The sequence below is a fragment of the Astatotilapia calliptera genome, chromosome 20 (assembly GCF_900246225.1).
Source record: "Astatotilapia calliptera chromosome 20, fAstCal1.2, whole genome shotgun sequence".
Lineage (NCBI taxonomy): Eukaryota > Metazoa > Chordata > Actinopteri > Cichliformes > Cichlidae > Astatotilapia > Astatotilapia calliptera.
Genome location: NC_039321.1, coordinates 2,181,921 through 2,209,206, shown reverse-complemented (window position 1 = coordinate 2,209,206; position 27,286 = coordinate 2,181,921). Strand labels below are relative to the sequence as shown.

The 27,286-nt window shown below is 41.6% G+C and overlaps 1 protein-coding gene across 1 annotated transcript; it reads right to left on the bottom strand.

Moving 5' to 3' along the window:
* Positions 1-1,334: 1,334 nt before the first annotated feature.
* LOC113013589 (uncharacterized) lies at positions 1,335-27,286 on the bottom strand. Its single transcript, XM_026154605.1, has 6 exons — positions 26,703-27,286; positions 11,231-11,463; positions 9,536-9,722; positions 9,203-9,298; positions 8,512-9,019; positions 1,335-7,320 (listed from the first exon to the last, which is right to left on the bottom strand). Exons 1-6 carry the CDS (start codon positions 26,727-26,729, stop codon positions 6,383-6,385), a joined length of 1,989 nt encoding a protein of 662 aa, XP_026010390.1. The 5' UTR covers positions 26,730-27,286; the 3' UTR covers positions 1,335-6,382.

Genomic DNA, 27,286 nt, shown 5'->3' with positions numbered 1-27,286 from the left:
CGATCAAACCAGCAGAAATCTCTCACAGCTGCAACAGTTTCACAGACATCATGATTCAGATTTTCTGTCACATTTGTGAGGTCACAGGGTTCATGAAAACACAATCTGAAAAAATAATCGACACTGTCTCGTCAGTAGTTCATCACACATAAACTCGCTTCCTGACGTCACGCAGACACGACCTGAGCACCAGGCGTTACAGTGCAGTTGTGCAGAAGGATGCAGTCCCTCAGAATCAACCTGCCACAGACTGCAGTGAGAAGTTTGGCAACACGACCTCAGATTATTGCACACAAAATCGGCGAAGATGCATGAACAGATTCGCACAACCTGAAGAACATGAAGGGTCATTTACTCTCTAACCGCAATCCTCAAAATGTGCTGAAGCATACTTTGTGTTTAAAAGAATTCACCAATAGCCACTAAATAAACGGTCAAACATTTGTGGAAATTTGCTCATTTCTCTTTTCTTTTGAGACTGGAACCAGGATATCGCTAACAACCCTGAAACGACCTCTAAAGTTACCACGCTCATGGTTTCTTGATGGAACTGCTTTTTGTTCAGCGGTTACTGTCTGCTGCCTGTGGCACCATGGCGTCTGATCTAAAACCTGTCCTCGGTGACAAACATGGCTGACACTACGCAGAAGAGAAAAGAATTAAAACCACAAATTTCTAATTTACATGCTCGTCTGTGTTTGGAGTTTTCTAGTAACTCCTAACTTCTAATCTAGAAGCTTAACGTGTCCGATCATCCCATGCTGAAAACAGATGGCTCAACGTCTGTGTTCATTTTGTTAATTTTGACAAAAACTAGATTGAAATTTATTGACACTTTTGTTGATGAATAGCGACTACATGTTGTGCAGCGGAGTTAGACGTGCACAGTTTGATCTGGGGGGCGGGATTACGCTCACATGCTCCGACAACATGTCAAAGCTTGGGAGGAAGAGAAGAGTAAATTTAACGCTTCGTAAACTGTGTGCAGCAACTTTTACATTTTTACACTTTATATTTTAGTCAACTTCAGATTTAGTCTAAGATGATCCAATAATGTTTAGTCGACTAAAACTAGACTAAGTAAAGGACAAGTCTTCACTGTCAAAGGTAAGTACAAAAATCTTACACTGGTTATAGTTACATAATTAAACCTGTGGTTTTAATTTCACAGTCAAAGCAGGAATATTTATTTCTGTTATTTGCCACTTTGTTACATATGTATGTAACGAAGATTTCACGACTGAAATTAAAACCACGGATCAACATTATGTAACTATAACCAGTGTAAGATTTTTGTACTTACCTTTGACAGTGAAGACTTATCCTTTACTTAGTCTAGTTTCAGGAGGACCTGGCAGGGTTCAGAGAAACGTGTTCATGACTTTACTGACTGAACAGCCGTTTGGTATTTCAGCCCAACAAACGTGGCAAAAATAAATGGCACTCTTTGCAAAGTAGCTTGTTTTGACCTCCCGAGAGTTTTTCAAGGATGCAGCATCTTTTGAAAACTATGAAATCTTCATGAATTGCACACAGCCATGATAAGCACTATGAAGGTAGAAGTAAATATACCAGTGGCACTGGAGCACCAGACTTGGTTTCTCTTTACTTTTCCGTGCTAAGATAGGCTTCCACTCTGATGATCATCTGAACCCAAGAAAAAAAGGAAAGAGCAAATTTCCTTGAAAGTTGTTCATGTTCAAAGCAAAAGCTCAGCTGACTGGAGTTGGCAAAATCTCAAGAAGCTTTAAGGAATCACAGTTAGCAAACTTATCTTCCCTTTTTAGGATTCTCTTTGGTCTGGAAGAAGTTTGGAGACAGACTTTCGTCCGGCCTCGGAGGTTCTGGACAAACTGGCATTGACACTAGCTAAGTATTAACAAATTATTTACATATTTAATTAAATTCTTATTGTTATTAAAATTCACAAGATAAGTACCTGTAGCAATCCCAAGCATGTCCAGTTTTTGGCTCTGCTTTAGCTTAACAATTTTAATTATTAGCGCTGCCTGTCAGATGTCCGATCCAAATAAAAGCCCAGGCTGTAACACCCCCCCCCCACACACACACACAAAAAAGAAAAACAAACACAGGACGACAGTTTTAGCACAAACAGCAGTTTAGGCAATCAATGAAACACTTGTTCTGTGCTAATCAGGTGTTAGCATGCTAGGCTTTGACTGTAATATTAGCGCTTGTATATGCAACACTCAATACGCTAACATGTATGTACACACACTAGCACAGCAGGATGTTGGTGTAAAGCAGAAGTAATCTATTCAAGGCAAAATAAAGGATAAAGTATAGAAAACTACTATGATTATAAAATATACTTTTACACGGTACAGAGATATTCTAGATTGTCCACAAACCAAAGTTACCCTGTTATCTTTGGATAATCACTGCCAACAAACCAGCAAATTCACTCTTCTTCACACACACACACACACACACACACACACACACACACACACACACACACACACACACACACACACTGCTTAGAAAAAACCCTCAGATATATTCGTTTGACAGGACCAACCTTTGAAACTCACTTTCTTCCAAATCTTCCCATGAAATATGAAAATAAACAGACATTTTCTCATATTTAACAAAATTGCATTGAACAGTTAGATTATGACACATTATTAAATCATAACATTTAACCCTGATAAACATTTCTTAGATTGTTGAAACCACCAGCTTCCTTCAAAGGTGCCTGCAGTCATATTGGCTCACAGCAGCCCTTGTGACAAGATAACAGAAACCTTGATATCTTGATATTTAATCATCCTCTCTGATCTGAAAATCTACCTGAACGTCATCACTGATAATCTGACAGGCTGGAACAAAGTCTCAATTACGCGTTTACAGAATTAAAAGTACAATAATTAGACTGAATTTGCAGCTAACAGCTGACGTGTAGTGATATGTACCTGTACTCATTCATGTACCGTGTTTGTGTAGTATCATCAGTGTTGTGTTTTCACAGATTTCAGATGCAACAGCTCACAAGAATATAGTGTTTTTGCCTCCTGTGTGATAAGACTGATAGTTCTCTCATGTCTCTAATGGTTATGAAATTATTGCCAGAATGTAGTTAGCTTAGCTAGGCCCGGCTAAAAGATTAGAAATAGAGCCAGTCTAGAAGAGTCTACTTCCTGGTATTTCCACCAGGAATCCAGCCAGGTGAGCAGTAGGGGGCGATCGTGAGCCAATCCTGAATATGTGTAAATGAAGCTCAACAGCTAACACGTTTATTTACACCCGTTTAAAGACAAAAAGGCTATTTTTATTTTAGTATTTCTAACACAACACTGATAATATGCCAGATTTGATATGAAACGACTCTTTTATCTCTCCTTTGATTTTTATTTTTTCTAAATTATGCATCGGTCGTTTAAGGACGGGGCGTACTTTCTCGATGGTTGTGGGAAGCGTAGCTTAACAACAATGGAAACTTCCATTTGTATATAAGAAGCTACTGGTTGCGTCCCACTTCAAAAGCTGTAAAGCTTTCTCAGATTTACTGCAACACAAAACTGTAAAACTCTTGAAAAAATAAAATAAATAAATAAAAGTAAATCTGTTGGCTCAAAGACGTCTTTTAAGAACATCATGGAAACTCGCCAAAGAAAAATGCTTTCTCCAGTAGAACTGGTCTTTTTCTTCATCTACATCGAGCTCCACTGATTATGGAATAACTCGTGAGCGCCCCCTACGCTCTCTGAGAAACAAGGGAAAATGGGTATCCTGGTTAACTGGACACCTGTGAGGTCACAAGGTGTTATCTCAGGTGTGCTTTCAGATTTGGAGATTTTGCTTTATAACATTTGAAACTGAAGTACAATCGTAATAATTTCTATGCAAAACTCCCAACATTCCCAAAATTCCCAACCATGTGCTGCATGTGGCCTCTGTGTGGATTTGTTACTTTTCTTTGTCCCATGTTACACAGAAAGAATTTATTTGATAAACTGATGGATGACGATGAAGCCGCAGGATTTCTGAGGGACAAATGTTTTATGCTTTTGGTACGTTACATAAAAAAAATAATTGTTTGTGTGTTAAAAATATAACTCAGTACTCAGACAGGCGTTTACCAGGAAAATAAACTTTACTTTCATTATTTCATTATATTTAAATTTGAGTTATGTTTAAAAATTCAAAAGGTTGTTTTCAAATAATGACTTTTACAAACAATAAATAAATAACTGGTTCAGTTTGAATGTTAGGATTACTGAAAAACATACAGATGGATGAACATGAAGGTGTTATTGGATGTGGGGTTTTCATTTGTATTCTTTAGTGTTGAACAAAGAGCCAAATTGGATATTTTGTATCAAGTCTTCACAAAAAAATATCAAATTGAAAATAATGTCATAGACATCTTTTTGTTAACGGAATAAAACGAACCTGGATTTGAGAAGTTCATACGTGGTGTGGACGGCCTGCTGTTGTTTGTATTTGTCCTTAAATATAAAGTTGTCCAAAGTCAGTCAGTAATTGTGTTAAATAATCGTGATCTCCATATTTACCAAAGTAACTGCGCACTGACAGATTTGTTATCAGTGGAGCGCTCTCAGGGCTACGGTAGATATGATACATCTGTCCTGTTTGATTTCCATGTCTGACCCACGTATTTGAAACACAGAACATTAGGATTTTGGACTTAACTCTGCAAGAATGTCATACGAGAGAAAGAAAATCAACAAATCCGACACTCTGACACCAGGATGTGTTCTGCACTGCAGCTTCAAAAATCATAATATTCATCATCAATTTATAGATGAATCATCGGGACTGGAGAACCAAATGTGAGAAGTGTGCAAAGTGGAGATTCAGCTGAACACAGCGCTGCACAGAGACTTGCGAGGCCTCTCGATGGCGCCGCATTTATTTACACTCCGAGTCTGTGGGAGTGCGTGGAGATTAAAACGGTAAACCACCCAGGATACGCCAGTGAAACGACGGTGTGTTGAAACAGCATCTTAGAGGATTTAGAGGCTGTTTGATCATAAAGGTGCAGAAATCCTCTAACAAGCTTAGAGCGAGCAGTTTTGTTGCTTCACACAGTCGACTTTGACATTTTATGGCACAGAAACAAAGGCGGTCAACTAGAAAAGGAGCAGAGACACGTTTCCACAAGGCAACACATCCAGTGGTGTGATATTTGATGCCGGTCGCAGGCGGTCTGGTGTGTGAAGGATCTGACCAGTTCATCGTGCGAGTTAAGAGTTTGAAGCTCATGCAGCTCTTTAGAGTCTATTTACTCGTTCAAAACAGCAGAGAGTCATTTTTATAGCAGGCCCTTGATTAGAGGCTCTCTGCAGATGGTTGTGTTGCTGAAACTGAGCTCAGGAAGGCTGACCGTCTCCAGGACTGGAATGATCATCAACATTTGTGTTCATTTAGCCTTTTCTGCAGAGAGCTTTCTCCCTCTGAGCCCCCGTTTTGGATCTGACCACGCTTTTTTTCTGCTCTTCGGTTGTTTTTATAAACCCAGATGCATTTGAAGAGCTCTGACGCATCATCAAATGAGTCAGAACTTCCTATCAGATATTAAATAACACAGCTGAGATCCAGATTCACTGAGAGTGTGATGTGAGTCTAATGTAACCTCTTAACTTCCGCCGGGAAACTGGAGACCCATTTAGGGTTCTGGGTGGGTTTTCGCCTTTTTCTAGTTTCTGAAATGTGCTTGTTTAGCATCAAGCTGAAGCGTCGCCAAACCCAAGCTCTAATCCTTAGTGGGTCACCAGAAACCATTTGGATGTCTGAGTAGAATTTTAGCTCAGAAGTTTTTTCCTTTACGTCTTTACTCGGTGTGACGGAAATGTTCAAACTTTAGTCCCTGCAAGTCAACATCAGCTTATCTTCTATGGTTCTTTCAGATAGAGTAGCTATAGTAGAATTTATGAAATATTATGACAGTGTATCGTGGCCATTAAACCTTTAAAAAACATGAATGGAGCAAAGAGAGAAAGGTAATCTTCCCGAAAAAACGTATATAATTCTTGGTATTTTAATCCCAGATATATGGATTTGTAATCTAACGTTCAGAGTTATATATTTCTTTGAATGGCAGCGTACCTTGGAGAACTGATTACTGAAAGGTGTAAACTTTTGTCTTAATTTTTCTCTTTATGAGGACTTAAAGGATATTCAGTGAGATTTATGTTGGCAAATCTTGCAAATTGTGTCCCAATACACAAAGTTTTGTTTTGAAATATATATTAAAATATGATTTCTATGTGTAACTGAGGCGTGAGTGACCATGAAGTTTGCTGTTTCCAACACACACATTTAATGAATCTGGGTCTGAGTGATCTTGGAGGTTTTGTTCAGTGTGATCAGTAAACGATGACGTATTGCGTTCCCATCAGACAGTAGTGACCGACAGCAGTGGGCTGGGACAAAGCTGGCTGTCGCTCTCCACTCGAGTCCCGTGAGTCAACAGCTCCTCCACCGTTGTCCAATCATCGAGCAGCTTGCTGTTCCTCAGTCGGTTCTGCTTCATGTGGCTCAGTTCCAGCACCGTCTGAGATGACAGTGACCCCTGAATGCCCCCAGTTTGCTCCTCCCCACCTCCTCTCCTCTCTCGGTGTTGGCGTGACAGCGCCAGGTGGCGTCTTCTTTCCGTCCGGCTCCAGTATCGCCCCGCCAACCGTCCATCGTCTCCTTCCTCCTCCCCTAGTCTGCCTCCTTCTCCTCGCACCTCCTCGTCTGTGGTGACCTCACTGCGTTCCCTGGCCAGACGGTACGCTCGGGCCCTGAGCAGCTGATTCCTGACTGACCTCTGATTGGACAGTCTGGAGCGAGGTGAGGGTGGAGAGCGAGGACTACGTTGCGGCGCTCCAAGAGTGCTGTAGAAAGGACTGCACGTGCCCTTTGGCCTGCCAGGGCGGTTCCCGAGGGTCTGAATGCCACGCCAGTCTGACATGCCACTGGAGCCAGATCCAGGGCTCTTAGAGAGCGAGTCCTCCTCCCTGCTGCGGTTCGAGCCCGGGCTGTTTCTCATTGTGTTCTGATGATTGGTCAGACTCGTTTTGTCTATGCTCAGATGACTAGCAGGGTGACAGTTGTTGGGATAGCTGGCCCTGCTCCTGGGCCCCAGTGCATTGCTGGTTGTGTCTGGCTGGTTTGTCTGGGCTGTGTTTGGATCTGTCATGTTGGGATGGCTCGCCCTGCGCCGTCGCTGTCCTTCACTCAAATCTGTTATTGTTCGACTCCTACCTGGACCCTCTACAGTCCCGCCTCCTCTGTGCTGCTGCTGCTCCAACCATAGCGCCCTCCGCTGACAAGGCTCTGTACGACAACCTGTTCAAAGAAAGCTGTGATTAGGCGTTAGATATGTGTCTGCAAGAGTGTTTTTGGATATACTGAAATATGCTTGACGGGCATCTCTGTCCTACAACCCCAGAAACACTCACCTGAACCTGGATTATAAACATATGAGGTGAGACGCAAGTTTGTCAGGTCGTGGTGCATTAAGGATCCGAGACACTGAGCTGGTGACTTAATGCTATTTTGCTAGAAAGTCAGCACAACAATACCACGATGCAGTGCACGGTTTGTTATATAAACAAGCAAATGTGGAAACTACACGTTGAAATGTTGGCTCTCAGTCAAGACATTTAAGCATTTCTCTCCCTCACAATGAGAAAGTCTGAGACTTTATGAATAAAAGAGGGATTTAGCCACCGTGACATTGCAGATTGGTTTCTGTTAGCACTTTGTCCATCTACTAAAAGTGACTATGTTTGAATGAGATGGTAGCGTGGCCAAATTATCAGCTTGCTGAGCAAGATTGATTCATAGACTATGGGTACATCACACCAGCAAACATACGTGCTTATCAGTGGTAAGTTATGCTTCACCAAAGTCTTTACTTCAGCAACACTGAAGAGTAGACTTCTTGGATGGTCTGCAGCGATCGATGCAGGAGATACAAACACAGCAGAGAGGCTGTTCTCATTAATTCTAGAATGTGAGGTCCAGCGAATAGCTAACAGCTACTATTACCTGTGTCAGCACTCTGTCAAAGTGGCCACTCCCCTAACTTTGAGCCTTTGCTGTATCTAAATGGATGGATTTTAAACCTGATGTGTAGCTTACGTGAAGAAATCCATCTATAGACAAAACTCTACCCAGCTGTTAACCTACCTTTGTGATGCTGTAGAGTTGGGCATTTTAACATGAGCTGTTGGAGCCGCCTCAAGTGATCGTTCAAGGAACTGAAGCTTTGTCCCTGCCTTAATTTTCAGACGCAAATTTAGCTATTTGATTGGAGGGTGTAAACCTGATAATTCTGTGTTGATGTAGTTATGTTTTTCAGGAAAACAGGGATAAGAAGAAAAGACACCCGACGCTAAAGTCACTTTGACCTCTGGTTGGACTGTGATGAAGCCATAGCTCAAAACTTTGACAGATCAGACATAGGTGTGGACAGACAAATTAAAATGACTAAAAGTGGAGATTTTCCCAATTATTTTACTGTGTTTTACTAACCGATAGAGGGTGAGGGTGGTGAACAGTGACGAGGTAAAGTGGGACTCCTCTCAGCTCTGTGGAAGTGAACTGTTGTGGTCGTGCTGTTACCCACAGAGCAATGGGATGCTTTTGGTACTCCAGGTTGGGTCATCGGAGTCGTCTCAGGAATCGACTCCAAATCCCAGCGTCCTCTCTGCTCACGAGGGGAGTGGCCTGAACGAAGATGGTGAGCTTGCCGGTGAGTGTGGCCTCCGTGAATCTTGTGTAGCCGTCTGTGCTCCCCAGTGCTGACACTGTGGAAGCCTGAGTCGCTGGGTTCGGAGGAGATTAGGGACTCTGAGGAAGAGGAGGATCCTTGAGAGGAAGGGGTGTGGCCAGGCAGTGATGACATGGCATCTGTCTCAGCTTCGGAGAGCGCTATCCGGTTGTGTGGGCTGTCGGGGCCACAGCCTAACCCGCTGTCAAGCTCACTGAGGGGAAGGTAGCCAAGAGGACGTTCAGACCTCCAGGGCTGACGATAGTCCGACTAAAGAGAAAATAAAAGAATTTAAACTGAGGTTTTTTTTCCAAATCAAACTGCAAAATATGCTGCAAATGCTCCATAACTGCAACATTTACTAATAAAAAATGGAATAGTTAGAGAAACAGTATAACAGAGACAGGGATAGGTCTGAGAAGAGGGCATAGCCTTGATACTGAAACCAGTTACCTGTCTGGGAAAAATTGTCGGGTCCACCTCTTCTGCACCGTAACAGCCAATCAGACAGCTCTCAGAGTTAGGCTGGTAGTGCAACATTTCTTGGCCCTGAAATAGAAACAAAGGTGAGAAAGGAAACTAGTGTGTCTTCATTGGAGAGGGTCATGAGTTAACTTTAGTGCTGAAAGTCTCCCAGACGTGACCTTGAAGAGGAGTTCAGTCAGATGTTTTTAAGGGCCGATTTATGGAACAATCTGGAAAGATCGCAGCTAGCGTCATATTTTAGACGAACACATTCAAGTGATATTTCAGAATAAAATGGTGTTGTAAACAAAAACAAGTTACCCGGTAGTCCAGTCTGTCCAGGTGGTCTAAGCTGTAGGACACACTGGGCAGGTAGTTGTTGCCTGGGTGCTGGTCATTTGATGATCTGGGGAGGTATCCATTGGGTGGGTAGGCATCAGGTGGCATCATCATGTGACCATTGGGAGAGTATAGGTCAGGTGACACAGTCATGTGACCATAATAAGGCCTGTGTAGTGAAAGAGATCAGGTCACTTTATATTTTATGAGGAAGAGGAAGTCAATAAGAATGTAGGACGCTCCAGTAAAAGTGTCATATATACCTGCTTAAATAAAAACAATACATGTATAGTCTTCATGTTCTAAGCAGACAGGTACTTCAGGAGAACAACCTTCCATGGCCATGAGAGAGACACTCGATGGAGCATCGTGCTGATCTTGCAAACTCAATTTGCCCCAAACCCTCAAGTAAAAAAGACACATTGTCCTTCAATCTGACATATCATGCAAACAGAGGCATAGGATTTATTTTGGTGTTTTTCGTTGCAGTCGTTACACGTCAGCTCATCCCCAAAACTTTTCTAAAAGTTTTTATGATACGTGTTCTCATCCTTGATCCCGAACCCACATTATCTGCTTTGTGGTGAAAGTTTACTTTAGTTGTCCGTGTAGGTTCTCAGTCATCCAGGTCATGGTAAACTAAGGAGCTTGGAATGAAAAGCAACTGGATGTTTCATCTCTCATCTGAAAAGCTTCACCAGTTCTAAGACCAAATGGTGGAGAGTCCCAGATTTTAAGCCCTAGTGGGAGATCTCCCTTGAGAGGCTCGTTGACCCATTAACTGATCATGAGGTGTGAAAAAGGGTGTGGCTCATTATCAGCAGAGACCGGGTGAAACCATTATCAGGGTGAGTGGGTGTTAAGTCGCCTGGGAAGGGATCTCGAAATTGGATTATAGGTGGCAGACAGTTGGTGTCGTAAGCCACGCCCTTCTGTTCAAGGATGGACGTCGTTCAGATGGTTTCTTTCAACTAAGCCATCCATGTCCACTGCTGGGAAGGCCTTCCACACCATGTATAAACTTATTCTTAGAGTTCAGATAGATATCTACAACCAGATTAGTTTTATTTCCTTGAGAATAACAAAAAGATATCTAACCATTTGTTTTCAATTTGATATCTATTTGTGAAAATGTGATACAAAATATCCAACTGTCTGCCACCTATAATCCAGTTTTGAGATCCCTTCCCAGGCGCCTTAACTTCCACTCACATCTTGTGTCTGTTGGTCTCAATAAGTTACATGATAGCGTGACGCAGGGACTCACAATGGTTTCACCTGAAACCTCTGCTGATAATGATTCGGATAAGAGGTGAAAACATCTTCAAGAAACGTAAAGAAGTTCATTTCCACTTTCCTTAGTTTAGCTTCAAACTTTCAACTCATCCTCTTGCCATCTTTTAGTCCTACGGCCAACATCTTATCCAGTTTGCAAACACCTTATTCCCAAAATCGGACCTAGGTTCCAAACTTTGCACCATTTAATTCTTTTCCTTCTCTATAAAAGTCTCTCATACTGTGAAAAACACAAATTTCTCTATTGTCATGAACGTATGGGGTTGGGGCGCTGACTTGGTTATCAAGTCAGATCTTGGCTCCTTAAAAGTAAAGAAAACTGAAATGTTTTTTACTTAAATCACAAAAATGATGCTGTCAGAATACGACAGGAGTACGTACCCTGCAGTGTAGCCGTCTCCCTGACTTTCCTCTCCCTCCATCAGCCCCATGGCTCTCAGGGCCTCCCAGTGTCTCTCGGTGGGGACGCTGCACTCAATTGCACAATGGGACCTTCGCCTCCTGTGACCATGCCCCCTTTTAGCTTCGACCTGCACAGCGACCGGCTGGCCATACTCGTCCACGTAGTGAAGCTCCTCTCGGTGTCGGTGGTGAGCAGGTTCACGAGTTTTAGCCTAAAGACCAAAAAAACATGAAAGCACTGCAAGCTTAAGAAAAAGTGGAAATGAACATCAGTAATTTGGTTCCTTCTATAAACCATTATTTATATTTTCAGCCACCCGAGGTTTCTGCCGTGAAACATCGCAGTATTTCGTGGAGTAGTGATAAAGCAGATAGGCTGCATAAAGACACAGAGGCAAAGTGGGAGTTTGGCCTCCAATACAAGGTCAGTCAGTGCTTTTGATCCAACTGTTTGGCATGCCTGACTACAATTGCGTTACATAAAGTGGCAAATGATTCACACTGTCTTTATATAAAAAAACGAGCCATTTTGCATAAGTTGGATAACAAAAGAGAAAAGTTTGGAACTGCAGCAAAGTTTTTCCTTTAGTACTGTGTTTACTGTGTTTACTGTGAGTGTGTTTTTTAATGGAAACAGATGTTTATTGAATATAAAGCCTCTGACCGATGACCCTCTATGACACCATCAGCTGTGTCTCAGAAGGCTCCATGCAGTATTCATGTAAACTGGAATAGTTATTACACCAGACAAATAAAACCACTGGGTGATGAATAGATCGTGTAAACACACTGGTACTGCTGTCCAGGCTCCTGTGCATGTTCATGCTGATCTCGCTCTACCTCCAGGATGACCCTGCTTTCATATCTGTGGGATGCAGGTGAGCTCGGCTGATTGGTTGCTGTTTTAGCTTGCTGCAGGCCTGACGCTTGAACGCTGGCTTCCCTCCAGCTCCTGTGGGCTCTCCTCTTTCCACCTCCAGCCAGCAAGCAAACTAGTCACTCAGCCTGTGTGTAGGATGTTAACTGATATCTGCCCAAAAATGCAACAGTCCAGGTTTGGTAGAGGTGGGTGGCATCTCTGTGTAATCCTCTATTTCTTCTATTTTGCTGAGTTAGGAGTTTATTCTTCTCTTTTATTTCATTAGGTATGTTTAGGTTGTAGTCAGGGGTGAACTGAAGCAAAACTTCCTTCAGCGAGTTTGAGTCTATCCTCAGTCACACAGAAATTTTTATGCTAACCTTGCCTCTGTAGAGCTGTCACGATATCACATTTTCTCCAACAACCATGCAAACTCACTATGAATACACTGACAGCACCGATGTTCAGAACAGTTAGCATAGACCTTATAAACAGAGAGTGTTAATGCAGGCTGCATTAACACGACTGTGTATGTCTTTGGATGCATGCGGTCTATAGGTGAGCGTGACAGAGTTGTGCTGAATTTAAATGCCCTGAAACTAAACTACAAACACAGAAAGTCGAGAAGGAAAAAACGCCTCTCCCTCTACTGCACGCTCATCTTTTCTCTTTTCTTTCCCTTCAAGTTTAAAAGCAGATAACTGCCTCTCCCTGACCCCGGTTCTACTAAAGATCTCCTGTTAAAAGCACGTTCTTCCTCCCCACCATCCCCAGCTGCTGGCTCACAGGAGATCCAATCATTATAAATCAGTCCTATTTTATTTTGTAATCTTTGGTTCCTGAGTATTCTTGTAGTATTCCTTTGACAGTTTTCCCTTATTTTTTCAGCCCTGCCATCACCTGTTTAATTAGCCACACCTGTTCCCAGTCAGCCAATCAGCTGTGTCTCCCCCTGCTTCTCTTTGTTCCTTTGCCCGATCCCCTCATCTTTTTAAAGGTTTGGTTTTCCGGCAGTTCCCAGTGCTTTAAGCATTCCTCATGTTCCTGATGATCTTGTGCACGGCCTTTTTGGATTCTCTCTTTTGCCTGCCCCTTGCTGGAATTGTTTGCTCTGCTAGCTGACCCGTGCACGACCTCTGCCTGGTCAAAGAATTTTAGTCTCTTTGCCTCCGGGGTCTTGCATTTGGCTCCTCTGCTCAGCGAGCCCTGCACTAACAGTGTCGGGTACCTCAGTCTATAAAGCCCCTTCAGATGACTTTTCTCTATATGGATGCAAATGAATTCACACAGTAAAAGACAAAAAGATTTGCCTTTGTTGTTTTAATTATGCTATTAAGAAAAACTGTGAAAATCAACAAGTAATGCTGCAAACTATTGAACGCTTCCCTAAATAAGGAAGTGTTAGACGTGAAAGGCTGAATGATGGAGAGTTCAATAGAACTGAAACCAGCATAATGGAGGCCTGAGTTTATAAATGGAACAAAGACGAGTTCACTGAAAAATCGAGAAAGATTTCAGTTGAGTGACTCACATACAAATAAGGCCAGCTGTACCAGAGACGCACGATAAACACTGAGACGCCAGACTGGGAAGATTTGAGATAATAATGAAAAAGCTTCGACTCAGTAAATATTCTCTGCTGCTCGTTTCTGAAGGAGAAACATTGGCTGAGATTTTGTTTGGCTAGACCTCGAAAATAACACAAGTCTGGAGATCAGGCTGATCACAATATCTCATTTTTACAAATTAATTAATGAAGATATGATTTTGAAAAATAACAGCAACGATGTTAACAGTCAAATCAAGGTTTAACTTTAACTTAGGATAAAATGAGACCTGATCATACAGATTTTAAATATGAGAAGTTTCTTTATTAATTCCCAATTATTTAATTTAGAATTAGCTTTTTCAGTGCTGTATACCATTTTATTTATTAAAATACAACAAATAAGATCAAGCAAGCTCACTCTGTCCAGAGTGGATCGTCCTGTCCAGTCAGAGCATAAAAGGACCACTCACGCTCCGAAGGACAGGCAGTCATTAGGTCGGCTAAAGCCAAGTGATAACAAAACCCCCGTGTAACGGTGCAGCCTTGTGTTGGAACGTCACATGTGAAAGTTAAGATGCAGCGAAGTTACAGAGAGGCGGCATCTAGGTCAGGATTCAGCCCCCCGTAACCTCTGGACCAGCACTGGAGTCTTTACTCTCTCAGTACAAGGCATGAGGTCTCTCTCTCACACACACACACACACACACACACACACACACACACACACACACACACACACACAGGCTCACAGAGCAGTCAGAGAGTGATGTGCTGTACCCTGGAGAAGTGTGTCGCGCTCCACTGCACTTTGACAGTAACACAGACTGATCTCTCTCCCCTCCCTTCATCTATCCGTCGCTCTCTGCTGTTTGTGATGCTTTGACTCAGTTTTCAGTCTCAAAGTGCAAAACTCTGCAGAATGCAGACATTCGTCATTCTCAGCACAAAATCACAGTTAGCATGCAACAAGAGAAAACAAGTGTCACATGAGGAAGGCTTGGTGAATCTGGGTCCACCAAAGTTTGATCATCAGAGCGCGAGTCACTGCAATGCAAAATGTCAAACTAGGCTATAAAGATAAAAACAAGTCTGATACTCAGCCTGCTGTCTTTTAAAGTAGATGATACAAGAGAGTCAAATTTATTTATACAGCATCTTTCATACAAAAGCTGCTCAACGTTCAGAGATGAAAAGATAAAAGCATTAGGACGAAACAAAAATGCAATAAAGTTTATATTTTATGTAAAAGCTACAGAAAAAAGGTTTTAATCCTGATTTCAAATAATACACTCTTTGTTTTATTCCACAAACGTATGTTACTCTCATTCTGTAATCTGTAGTGGAATACATTTTAAAAGCAACCTTCCCAACACTGAGCTCCATAATCTGAGCTAAAGAAAGCATATAAATATTAAAAGGAAGCAGTCCAACAACAGAACCCTGAGGAACCCACACGTGACCTTTATTTGGTCAGAATTATGGTTGTAAAATGACAAAAAAAATCTGAATTTGTCAAATAAAATTCAAACCAATTAAGCGCAGTTCCTGAGAGTCCCACCCGTTTCTCCAGCCTATCAAGCAGCACTGAGATGAAGCACTGCTATGACTGTAACTTTTGATGCATCACTATTACGCTGAATAAAACTGTGATAAGAGTGGTGTCAGCGCTATGATGGGGTCAGAATCCAGACACTGAGAAGATTGTTCTGAGGGAATTTGCTGGTAAACAACCGTCTCAATAACCTTTGCCAAAAACGTTAATTTAGATATCAGCTGGTAATTACTAATTACTGAGACATCCAAGTTGGACTTTTTTAAAAGAGGTTTTATTACTGCATTTTTCAGGGTCTTAGTAAAATGCTGTGATTGCAGAGATGTATTATCTATCTGTAGTATTAGTGGGCAATATATCAAAGGAGAAAGTTGTAGATTTCATCTATTTAGCAATTTCTGTCAAAGATATGAGGTTTAAAGGTTTATTATTAAGTTATTATGTTATTACTATGTCTCTTGAAATGGAAACACCAACTGGTTGACTTGTCTTTTGTATTTTCTCAGTAAAAAATGCTGCAAAATCATTACATGGTTTATTAGACGATAACTCAGAAGGAAGTGGTGGCAAAGTTTTTGTTAGTCTATCAATAAACTAAATAAAACACGAGTGTTATTGACATTGTTATTGATGATCTTTGAGAAAAAGGACTGTCATGCCCATTTTTTACTTTTGATTATAAATCTGAAGATGTCTTTATTAATATTGTAATGAGCCTGCACTTTAGTTTTCCTCCACCTACATTCAGCCTGTCTGCACTTCCTGTTCTGAGTTCTAACCATTAAATCATTGATCTTTTCCCTCCACGGATAATTTTGGTCTTAATTGGAGCAACAGTATCCATAACAGTGAGCAGACTAAGGTAAAAACCATTTACAAGATCATCAGCAGAATCCAAAAGCAAAGATGATGGAGGTATATAAGCCTCAATAAACTGTGGACAGGTATTATCACTGATACGTTGATAACTTCATCTTTACCAGTGATTTTAAACACGACACAATAATGATCTGAAAAGGCTGCATCACTGACCACAGTGTCAAATACATTTAAACCTGTAAAGATCCAATACTCTTCTCTGAGGGCCTTTAACTTTCAGATTAGTGCAAAGCTCAAGCCCAGATTACGCAGATCTTCAGGATCGGATGCCAAGTCTGCATTAATGGTGCAGTTTGAGGCTCCACCCCATTCATTGATGAACGATTATCCAAATCTTCAGGATGGGATGCTGAATCGTCCATTGATGCTACAAATCTGTTCTGTAACTTCACGGCCTGTTCACCGATAGGTTTATTCTTTGTTTGCTTAAATACTCAAATGAACATGAAGCATCAAAGGTCAAAGGTCACTCAGTCTGCTCTTCAAGTCGATTCATTCGTCTACATGGTAACATGCACTGTGCTCACAGTATTATTAACAGCTTATTGGCACATAAACCATAAAGTGCAACACACACATTTCCCCCGATTTTTCCCGTTTCTTTAAGACCATGCATGCCAGCTGTTTCCTCAGGAATCTCCCAGAATCTCTGACTTTTAAAAAAAATAATTGGTAAACACATATTAGTAAGTCTTACGTGTTTGTCGTGTTGCCAGAAACACGGTCCACACACTAAATACAGTTTATACCCATCTGTCAGTGCAACCTGGCAACACACAACCCGGTTCATTTGTGCTGCTGGTCTCAGGAACACCACTGTTATTTGCTCACAAAGGCGAACTGAGCGTGTGTTTTTGCCTTTGGTATAGTTGGAAAGATATTAATCAAGCCAAACTTCTGGCATTAAAAACTTGTAACTGAAATATGGTAAAAAGACAATATAACTTTATAAACATTCATGAAAATATCCACGCTGGACAGCTAAAAATGGCTGTGACTCGTCTGTGGTTGGAAAAAGGCGGGTGTGCAAAATACAACAATGAAAAACAAAGATGCTGCAAAATCAAACGATTTGGGCAGCAGGAAAATCATTTCACACATCATCCTGTCCCATATCATTTTCATTTTACAAGTATTATTATACATGAAGTCACATGTCAAGTGCCTTAAGGACACGCTATGAGAATTAGCCTGGGAAAAACACTTTCCACAGCTTTAGTGCAAAGACTTAGCATCAGTTTTCTATTTCAGGTAAACGATACAAAGCTGCTGCCAGATGCTATTTAGTCACACTGATTAAATATCAGAGTTTTAAACTGCTCCAAAAAGGCACCAACAACACAAACACAGCTGGAAAGAGACTCCAGCTGAGCCGAGGTCTGTCAGACAGCTTAGAGCCGATTTCCCTTCTAAGTCCAGGAAGAGTCAACAACAAAAACAACTTCCAACATACCCAGAACCAAAACTGTGTTTTGTAGCAGGAGACCAACATGTTAATTTGGGCATTTCAACAGAGGAGTCGGTGGGACTGGCTCACGTTTTGGATAAACAGGTAAGTTTCATCGTGGTAGCCTGGCTTTCTTAGTCAGTAAAAATAGGACCAAACGTCTGACTGACAGCAGACTGATTTCTCAGGTTGTTAACGAACCATCAGACCACTGATGCTCACACCTAACGTCAGTCTGAGCTTCTGTGACATCACAAAACTGGAACTCTATTCAGATTTGTAAGAGCCTGATGTCGTTGGCTAATGTGCTGCATATCAACGTACATCATTTAATGTAGTGTTAAAACCATTAAAAATAAACTTGTGCTTTTTTTAAAGAAAAAAGGTTAAACGACATCTTGCTGAACCCAAAATAAAGCACACGTAAGGCTTCACAGTAACATATACATGCTGCTGATGAGCTGAAAATCTATAGTTGAGGTGGTGTTCGTCCTCTGACTATGCAGCCTGACAGATGCAGAAATACTCAGGAGCAAAATAGATCATGAGCTCTGTGATTTGGGTGAAGTGGAAGTGAGTCACATTTTCTTTTGTGTCGTACACACAAAGAAGGTCGTTTTTTATGAAATGATTGGACAAAACCCTGAAATGTTCTGGTACGAACATGGAGGCTTTATCTGAAAGCATCTAAATTTGTTATCATGTGATTTATCTCAGTTATAATTATCAGAATCCATGTTTGATCAGTGATTTGTGAATTATGCCGCTGACACAGTGTACTGTGCAGCCACGGGGAGGACAGAGCAGCAGCACCACTCTTTTATGTCAAACTGTCAGTCTCTGTGCAGTCACATGCCACGCCCTGCTTTGCAGCCTTAGATTCCTCCGATCACGCACAAAGCGTGGCTTTCTGCTCTGTTTCGTGTTAAAGCGCTGTCAGCACAGACAGGTCAAACATTCACATGCAGCTTTAGGGGCCATGAAAGAAGATCCTGCTGATCGTCTCCAAGAAAAACCTTGAGCTTTCACCTGGCATGTGAGCAGAGAGTCAATATGGACCGATTCAGTCACAGCACCAGTGGGATGAAGTTGAAATGACATCCTGGGCACAATCGTGTTGGTTCTTCTTCTTTTGGCTGCGCTCTTTAGGGCTCGCCACAGCATCCATCTGACCCTATCCCCAGCATCCTCCTCTGCCACACCAAACCTCTGCACGTCCTCCTTCACAGCATTCACGAATCCTCTCTGGGGTCTTTTCCTCCTTCTTACATCTCCATAGTCAGCATCCTTTGTCTAATATATCCACTATGCCTCCTCTGCACTTGTCCTTGCCAGTGCCCTCTTTCTTAGACATCTCCACTTCCTCCTTACTGATCCTGTGTAGTTCATTGTCCTCCATCTGTCCCCTCACCTCGCTAATTTTCTGCATTCATCAGCTCCCATCTTCTAGACACACTCTCTTCACTCATTTGCACATGTCTGTGGTTAACCACCCTAACTTGCTGCACATCCTTTCCAGCCTGATTTTCCTTCCCAGTCTTTTTCTCCTTTCTTAATGCCCAGTCTCACACACAGCTACTAAGCCTTTCCTGCATGCCTAGCCTCAAAGTAGTCTTGTCAATCTCTTCATCTCCCTGGAGTAGTGTAGTTATTGATGGAAAATCTATTTAGGAAAAAATACCTACTGTGCACACAAGACAAAAGATTTTTGGATGGGTCCACACGGGGATCTATAGGGGTCGTGAGACTGCACGAGTTAAGGACAGTAATCACCTCTTGTTGGCTCTTTTGATTGGAATTTTTGCTGATTGCTGATTGATACGGATTTTTATGGACAGACTGAAGCATTAGATTTGAATTATCTGGTACTGTTTTCTCATCGTTTAAATCTTATTAGCCTGTCAGATGTTCCACAGGGGTCAGTTTCAGGCCCAGTCTTGTTCTCCTTATATATCCTCACATCCTCATAGAGCATGTAAGTGAGATGCATGGTTCAAGTTGTATTTCTTATGTTAATTACTTACAGATATATCAGTGTCAATGTCTTAAGGACTTTGCAAGGTCAAAAATTAATTTCCTCCAACTAAACTCAGAGAAAATGAAATTGCTGACCACGAGTTTTGGACCATGCCTGAACAGATTCTGGCATTAGCTGATTCCCTGAAGGTAAATTTCATGGCAGTTGTAAAACTATCCTAGTGATATGTATAAGATGTAACTAATGAAAGGATATAGACAACTGATGAAAGTTGCAAAAGTGTGTAATCATGTTGGTCTGGATTGTCATTTTGGTGATCAGCTCAGAAACTCAGAAATCCTCAGACTAAATGGAGGGAGATACTAAAACAGCATCAAAAAATGTGGCTCTCATTGGGCGTGCAGCACAACCAAAGCAGCAATCATAAATAAGGCATGACATTACCGGTGTCATTGGGGGATAGTTTCATGGTGTTCAAAAATCTCTAAATGTGGGCCTGTTTGATCAGACACAGTGAGAGGAAATCCCTTCTTCTTCCAGTACTGGAGCTACTCCTCAAATACTGTAGTGTAGTGCAAGGCTGAAGTGGAGGAGTCTACAATGTAGGTTGGTGCATGGATTATAATAATTCTTTAGGTTGATGATGATGATAAAACTGTCGGTACAACTCGTAGAATCAAAGTTGAAGGAAAAACCAGAAACGTTATCAGTTCACATTCAACGAAAATGCTGTGCCTTTTGAAACATGTTGGCTGGAACTGTAAACTTTGAAGAAGAGGCTAAAAACGGACCAAATAATGAGCACAGTTAATAATTATTAAATATACTGTCCAGCAAATATAGTGCTATATCAAAGCTGTTTACTGATCTGTTGAAAACTACAATTTATTGTGTATGTTTAACTAAATAGCACAAAACTTAATGTGTCATTAAGTTGAGTTAACCCTCAGACCTGAGAATGATCTATTACATAAAAACATGATATCAGACTAGCAATAAACTACAGCCCACATAAAGAAATTAACGCCTTATTTCTTGACAAATGCATGTCAAGGAGTTACCAAGGCCATAGAGTGTTAATTTAAGTGGTTGAACGAATACATTTGTAGGGAAATATCAGCAGATGTAATTTTGCACATAAATTCATATATATATATATATATATATATATATATATATATATATATATATATATATATATATATATATATATATATATATATATATATATATATATCTATGAAATATTTCATGTAAAGCTGTTTCTGAGCCAACATACAGTTTCACCTTTTTAAGTAGGGACCAGCGTAACTAACGCTTGCCCTGTCCTGCTAGAACTTAGTGCAGTGTTTGATACTGTCGACCACAATATTTTATTATTAAAGGTAAAGAGTCCTCTTCACACACTGAGGTTAGTTATGGAGTTCCACAGGGTTCAGTGCTAGGACCAATTCTGTTTACATTATACATGCTTCCCTTAGGCAGCATCATTAGAAGACATAGCATACATTTACACTGCTATGCAGATGACACCCAGCTCTATCTGTCCATGAAGCCAGATAACACACACCAATTAGTTAAACTGCAGGAATGTCTTAAAGACATAAAGACCTGGATGGCCGCTAACTTTCTGCTTCTTAATTCAGATCAAACTGAGGTTATTGTACTCGGCCCTGAAAAGCTTAGAAATATGGTATCTAAGCAGATTCTTACTCTGGATGGCATTACCTTGGCCTCCAGTAACACTGTGAGGAACCTTGGAGTCATTTTTGACCAGGACATGTCCTTCAACGCACATATTAAACAAATATGTAAGACTGCTTTCTTCCATTTGTGCAACATCTCTAAAATTAGAAATATCCTGTCTCAGAGTGACGCTGAAAAACTAGTTCATGCATTTATTACTTCCAGGCTGGACGACTGTAATTCATTATTATCAGGATGTCCTAAAAACTCACTGAAAAGCCTTCAGCTAATCCAAAATGCTGCAGCAAGAGTCCTGACAGGGACTAGAAAGAGAGAGCAGATTTCTCCTGTATTGGCTTCCCTTCATTGGCTTCCTGTTAAATCCAGAATTGAATTCAAAATCCTGCTCCTCACATACAAGGTCTTAAATAATCAGGCCCCATCTTATCTTAATAATATTAAAGTCATGGAAAGGACTTTCACGTGATCAAATAGTTTAATTTAGCATTATTTAATTCTGTTATTCCAACTTAATTAATGATGAGCTTATTCACTGCAGTTGATTGAGTTGATGCAAACCGTGCAATCACGTTAGTCCAACAAAAGCACTTAATACTATTGGAAAGCTATTTCTTAAAGTGGAAATCCTTCCCACAATTATTTTAAGTTCATTCAAAGAGTTGTTCTTTGGAGTGTTCAACAAAGTTTAGAGTCTGGTTAAAATAAAACTTTAAAGAATGTATTAAAAAACTCACATATCTGTCACTACATCCTTCACTCACTATGTGTTTATAGACCTCTCTGCATTCAATCATTGGTTGCTATTAATCCCTGTCTCTCTTCCACAGTGTGTCTTTTGTCTTGTCTACTTCCTCTCACCCCAACCGGTTGCAGCAGATGGCCCCGCCCCTCCCTGAGCCTGGTTCTGTCAGAGGTTTCTTCCTGTTAAAAGGGAGTTTTTCCTTCCCACTGTCACCACATGCCTGCTCACACAGGCTCGTCTGATTGCTGTCTCTGTAGGATCAGTATGAAGCACATTGAGCTGAGTATTGTTGTGACTTGATGCCATATAAATACAAATGAATTGAATTGAACTGTAATGTAACAGATTACTTTTAATTCCCCTTACTGGAGGTTTGATTCTTACAATCCAAGCGGGCACCGGTCTCCTTATTACAACAACTCGTGTTTTCCTCTCTGGTCTCTATTTAAAGTCTCGTGTAGACTGATATGTGTAGTGACTGTCTGTAAACACGCAGCATTTCATGTCTCATGTGTTCATGAAGTGCACTGATCAGGTCACCTCAGCAGGCATCAGCTTGAGTTATGACCTCCCTCCTCTGTTTGTCTCTGCCTGTTTTACCTGTGTGTGTGTGTGTGTGTGTGTGTGTGTGTGTGTGTGTGTGTGTGTGTGTGTGTGTGTGTGTGTGTGTGCTGCGCTGCGCATCATCTGATAAGGTGTTTGTTTACATGCACCACAGCGTCAGCGCATCCAGGAGAAAACCCTCTCCGACATGCGTTCCCAGATAATCGTATGTTCCAGAGTTCTGAGATGAACAGGAGCCAGAAAACATTCATGCTGCAGATTGTTCAGCTCCGCATGAAGGCGAGCCTTTTGATCATTGAGGCGTTCAGCCAGGAGATGTGGTGCTAAATGAAAACACAGCTAACTCGCTGACAACAATTACTGAGATGTGGCTTCTTGCTACAACAGGCAGCGAGCAGGAAGGAGGAGCGCTCAGTCACCAAGACAAACGGGAACACTTTCCAAGAAAAACTCCCAGTGACGGCTGGTCTGTAGAGCTGGAGCGCTCTTCTTAATGTTTCCTTGTGCTATTCAGGCTTTACGTGGATAATAGAGTGTTAAAAGCTTTTAAGAGAGTGATTTTCTTTTCCCCCTCTTATACAGTAGTCACCAACGGAAGTCGCGGTTGGCAGGTTTTGGGTTAAGAAAAGAAAAAGATCTTTGTAGAGTCAGATAAGATGCTCCATATCTGTGAAGTCAGTTTATTAGAGGCACATAAAGAAGGAAAAACATGCTGACCTATATTCAGATCGCTGCCAACGAGCTCAAAACTAATTAGGGAAATTATGGGGTTAATTAACATAAGATTAAATATTTATCTTTCTGCAAAATGAAATAAAATAAATCCTCCATTTGTCTGGAATGATGGTTTAAGGTTTTGTGCAAAATTCTGATGGAAATATGGAGACCGGAACAGAAACGCTGGATGACTCATCCCTCACTGCTTCAGTAAGTCAGATGACAAACTTGATTTTTTTGTCACATGGGGGAAGCAGGGGCCTTATTTCCAGGAGGGTTAGGGGGGTTATGACCCCCCAATAATCAGATCCAACCAGTATAATGATGAATTATCTTGCATAAATAGGCTGTTGATTTTCTTTGCTCATTTCAGTTATTACCAGCACAATAGTTGCATGTTTAATCATCTGGGAATTTACCCACATTTATTTATTTATTTAGACAGAGATCTTAACCCCCCAATGTTCAGCACAAAGTTACGCAGATGGGAGGAAGAAAACAGCGAAAATCCAAATCTACAGTTACAGACTGTTCGAAATAACCAGCAAAAAATACTAAAGATTTCAAAACCAAACGCTGTGTGATAATGAAACAGATGCTTTAGGTGCGCAGGTGTATTTGTAGATCGACAGATGATGAATGCATGGTCTAAACTTCTACTTTCACTTCATATTTGATGCAACATGATCTTTATCTTGTAAATAATGGCCCGCAATCACGATCATGATTGGGTGATTTAGTGCAGGCCTGTTCCTTGGATTCCTTTTCTAACCCTCCTTAATCTTCATTTCTAGTTTCGTGCTGCTAAAATGGGGATGCATCTGTACTCACTCCCAACGTCTCACATATGGACAGTTGATCAAGACCCGTCAGCATCAGCATAACATAGTTTTTCTACAGGTAAAGACCGTGAACGTCTTCTTAAACTTCATCAAACAGCGAGTAAAAAACCAAGCAAAACGAAGCTTGAGACCTGAGCCACAGTCCCCCGGTTCCCTTTCTCCTGTGTAGGCTTTATGGCTCCTTTTACGCAGGAGCATTTGCTCAGATTTGATCTCATGCAAATGAGATTGGGTTTTAACTACTTGCTCTTTATGGCCCCTCAGGCTTGTGAAAAATAACCGTCTGAACTGAGTAGTCTGGGTGTCTTGTGCACATTCTTACATAGTCAGGATTAAGAGAAGATCTCTTAGTGAAACATTCACAGCACTTCAGCTCACGTCTAGATTCTGGAAGTGCAACCAGCTCAAACGTTTTTCTGGGCTCGCAGATCAAATCAAAGATTAGCCTCGGAGTGTCAGGTCTTCATCTTCAGCAGACATCAGACCAGCAGCTCTCTGAAGCTGTATTTGACCCATGCATGAAGTGCCTGATGAGGCTGTTTGAAGTTAATCCAGCACATTTCCAACCACAGCTTCTCTGCCTGAACGCGCTGCTGACAAATACAAGACCACAAATTAATTTTGTTAATCAAGTTATTAAGTAACAACAATGAAAACACCACCAAACAGTCTACAGGCGCACTAACAACTCTGAAAAGGTTACACTTGTTTCTCCCTGGTTTTACAAACCTCCAATTAATAATGAACAAGTTCTCATGTAAACACCACCATAATGGCTTTAAGTGAAGCACACATTCATAGCATTGCATGTGTAAATATAACTTATTTATAGGAATGAAAAGAACAAAGCATGCTTCATTTCAGGACACACACAGCACTGAGACGTTCTCTGCAGAGATGAGATAACCTGCTGGACGTGACCTCAGCTGATCTCTGCAAATCAGGCCTTTGCTTCAGCACAGCAGTGAGACTGGAGCCACTGTGGGTAAAACACTCGTGACAGCCTGCTTGGAGTTTGTCAAACTGCATTTAAAGGACAAAGTGCAAAGAGATTTGTTGATTTGATGAGACACAAACTCCCAGGCACTGATCATCACTCAGTGAACCCACTGGTGCAGCTAAGCATGGTGGAGGCATCATCATGCTATAGGGGTGCGTCTCAGCAGCACAAACACAGAGACCTGAGTGGGTTCACCTTTCAGTACCACAGAGACCTGGAGTAAACCAACCAGACAACACTGGAGTGCCTTCAGCTGCAGCGTCACAGGTAAAGTCCAGACTTTAAACCCAGAGCCTCAGTGCACCCAGCACAGGCAGCATTTTAAAGGTTTACGTAGCCATAGTTAACAGTCCTGCTGTCAAACTTAGTGTTAAGTTAAAGGTTAAGCTTGGCCAATGACATTACCCTGATTTATTAAACTTTTGATTCCACAGTCGTCCCGAATTTACAAAGACTTAAACCTGGCGATTAAAGAATAAAGTCTTCAGAGAAGTGTCTTGATGCATTCTCAACCATCCAGGAAAGCAAATCTCCAAAAGTTGATTCTGTTCATTGGACGTAGCGTTTTGTGGGAGAAACGTTTCTGAAGGAACTGAAGGACCAACGGGTCAAACCTCCCAGCCCGTTGGTCCTTCAGTGGGCTGTTTCAGTCATTATGCAAATGTACTGTTTATAAGACTGGGGAAACCTGCAGACAGCTGAGACTGAAGAAGTCACCTGGGTGAGTGACGAAACGTTTCTCCCACAAAACGCTACGTCCAGATGAACAGAATCAACTTTTGGAGATCTTCAGAGAAGTGTTTTTGCAGCCACGGGCTTCACCTCCTGCTGACCATCAGAGAGACTACAAGGCACATCTACAGTAGCCTCAGTTTTTAGACACAGAAATCATCTTTCATACTAAGGTTCTGAGGTTCTGCGAGGAGAATAAGATACACTTCTTACCCAAAATACTGGAAACTACCACTGCTGCTAGAGAAGCTTCTACAAAAGACTAAATTAGTTTTAGAATACTTTTTAAACGGCAAACAGGAGTGTTTGATTTTTACATAATATTAATAATAATAATAGAATTGCAAGAAGCAAGAAACACTGACTGAGACTCATTGAAAAAGATGTGAGTGTAAAGTGAAGGGATGTGAATACTTTATGAATCCTGGACGTGTGTGTGCAGCTCACTCACTGCTTTTCTTTCTGCCTCCTCATCCTTTACAGAAACACACACACACACACACACACACACACACACACACACACACACACACACACACACACACACACACACACACACACACACACACACAGTCAGATAACAGCCTTTAGCCTTCAGTCATCAGAGCTTCTCTCTCAGCTATTGTCTGGGTTCATTCGTAATATCTGGGTTAGGGATTTGTGTACATGTGCGTGTGAGCAGGAGTGTGTGTGTGTGCATACAGTAAAGGTGTGTGTCTACATCTCCACAGTGATATAACAGAGAGCAGGTCATCCCAGCAGCCATCACATCTCATTTACCCACCCTCCTCCTCCTCCTCGTTCTCCGCTCTTTCTCACCCCCCTCTTTGTTTATCACTCTCTCTCTCTCAGACCCAAAACACACCTGCAGAAGCTCACTCACCTTGGTCCGAGTGAGACGGCAACCCATTCTGCCTTTGCCCTCGGACAGGTCAGAGTTAGGAGGAGCAGAGAGCAGAAAATGGTGAGTATGACAGGAAAAGAAAAGGAATAAGATGCAGAGATCAGATGAAAGAAACTGCAGAGGAGAGGAAGGAAAAGGGCAGAAGAGGGTTCAAAAGCATGAGAACGAAAGACAGCGAGAGAATAGAAAGAAAGAGAGAGAGAGAGGGAGTTTGTTGAGCCTCGTCCGCCCACCAGCTCACATCTCCAAACTCTGAAAACCCACAATCCCTGGCTAATCAGCTGTCCTCCTGTGCTGCTGAGGAAACTACAGCTCCCATGATGCTGCGGTGTAAACAGCAGCAGCAGCAGTCGGTGGGAAGCAGGTCCATCGCATTAAACCCCTCTCTCCTCAGGAATGAGAAATAATCATGGGCGAGCAAACTGCAGCAGGAGCAGCACAAAGCGGGACGAGCGAGACAGAGGAGAATGAATGAAAGAGAGAGAGAGAGCGGTACATGTAAAGAACAGAGCTGTCTTCATCTGACTGCTTCTTCCCTTTCTCTCTGTGTTCTTCTCTCTCTC

Excerpts from the sequence above, each read along its gene's own strand:
- LOC113013589 (XM_026154605.1), bottom strand. The coding sequence starts at position 26,729 with ATGGGTTGCCGTCTCACTCGGACCAAG. Across the intron at positions 11,464-26,702 it reads GCCGTCTCACTCGGACCAAG|GCTAAAACTCGTGAACCTGC; the intron begins GTGAGTGAGCTT and ends TTTGGTCTTTAG. Across the intron at positions 7,321-8,511 it reads ACCACCCTCACCCTCTATCG|GTTGTCGTACAGAGCCTTGT; the intron begins GTTAGTAAAACA and ends TTCTTTGAACAG.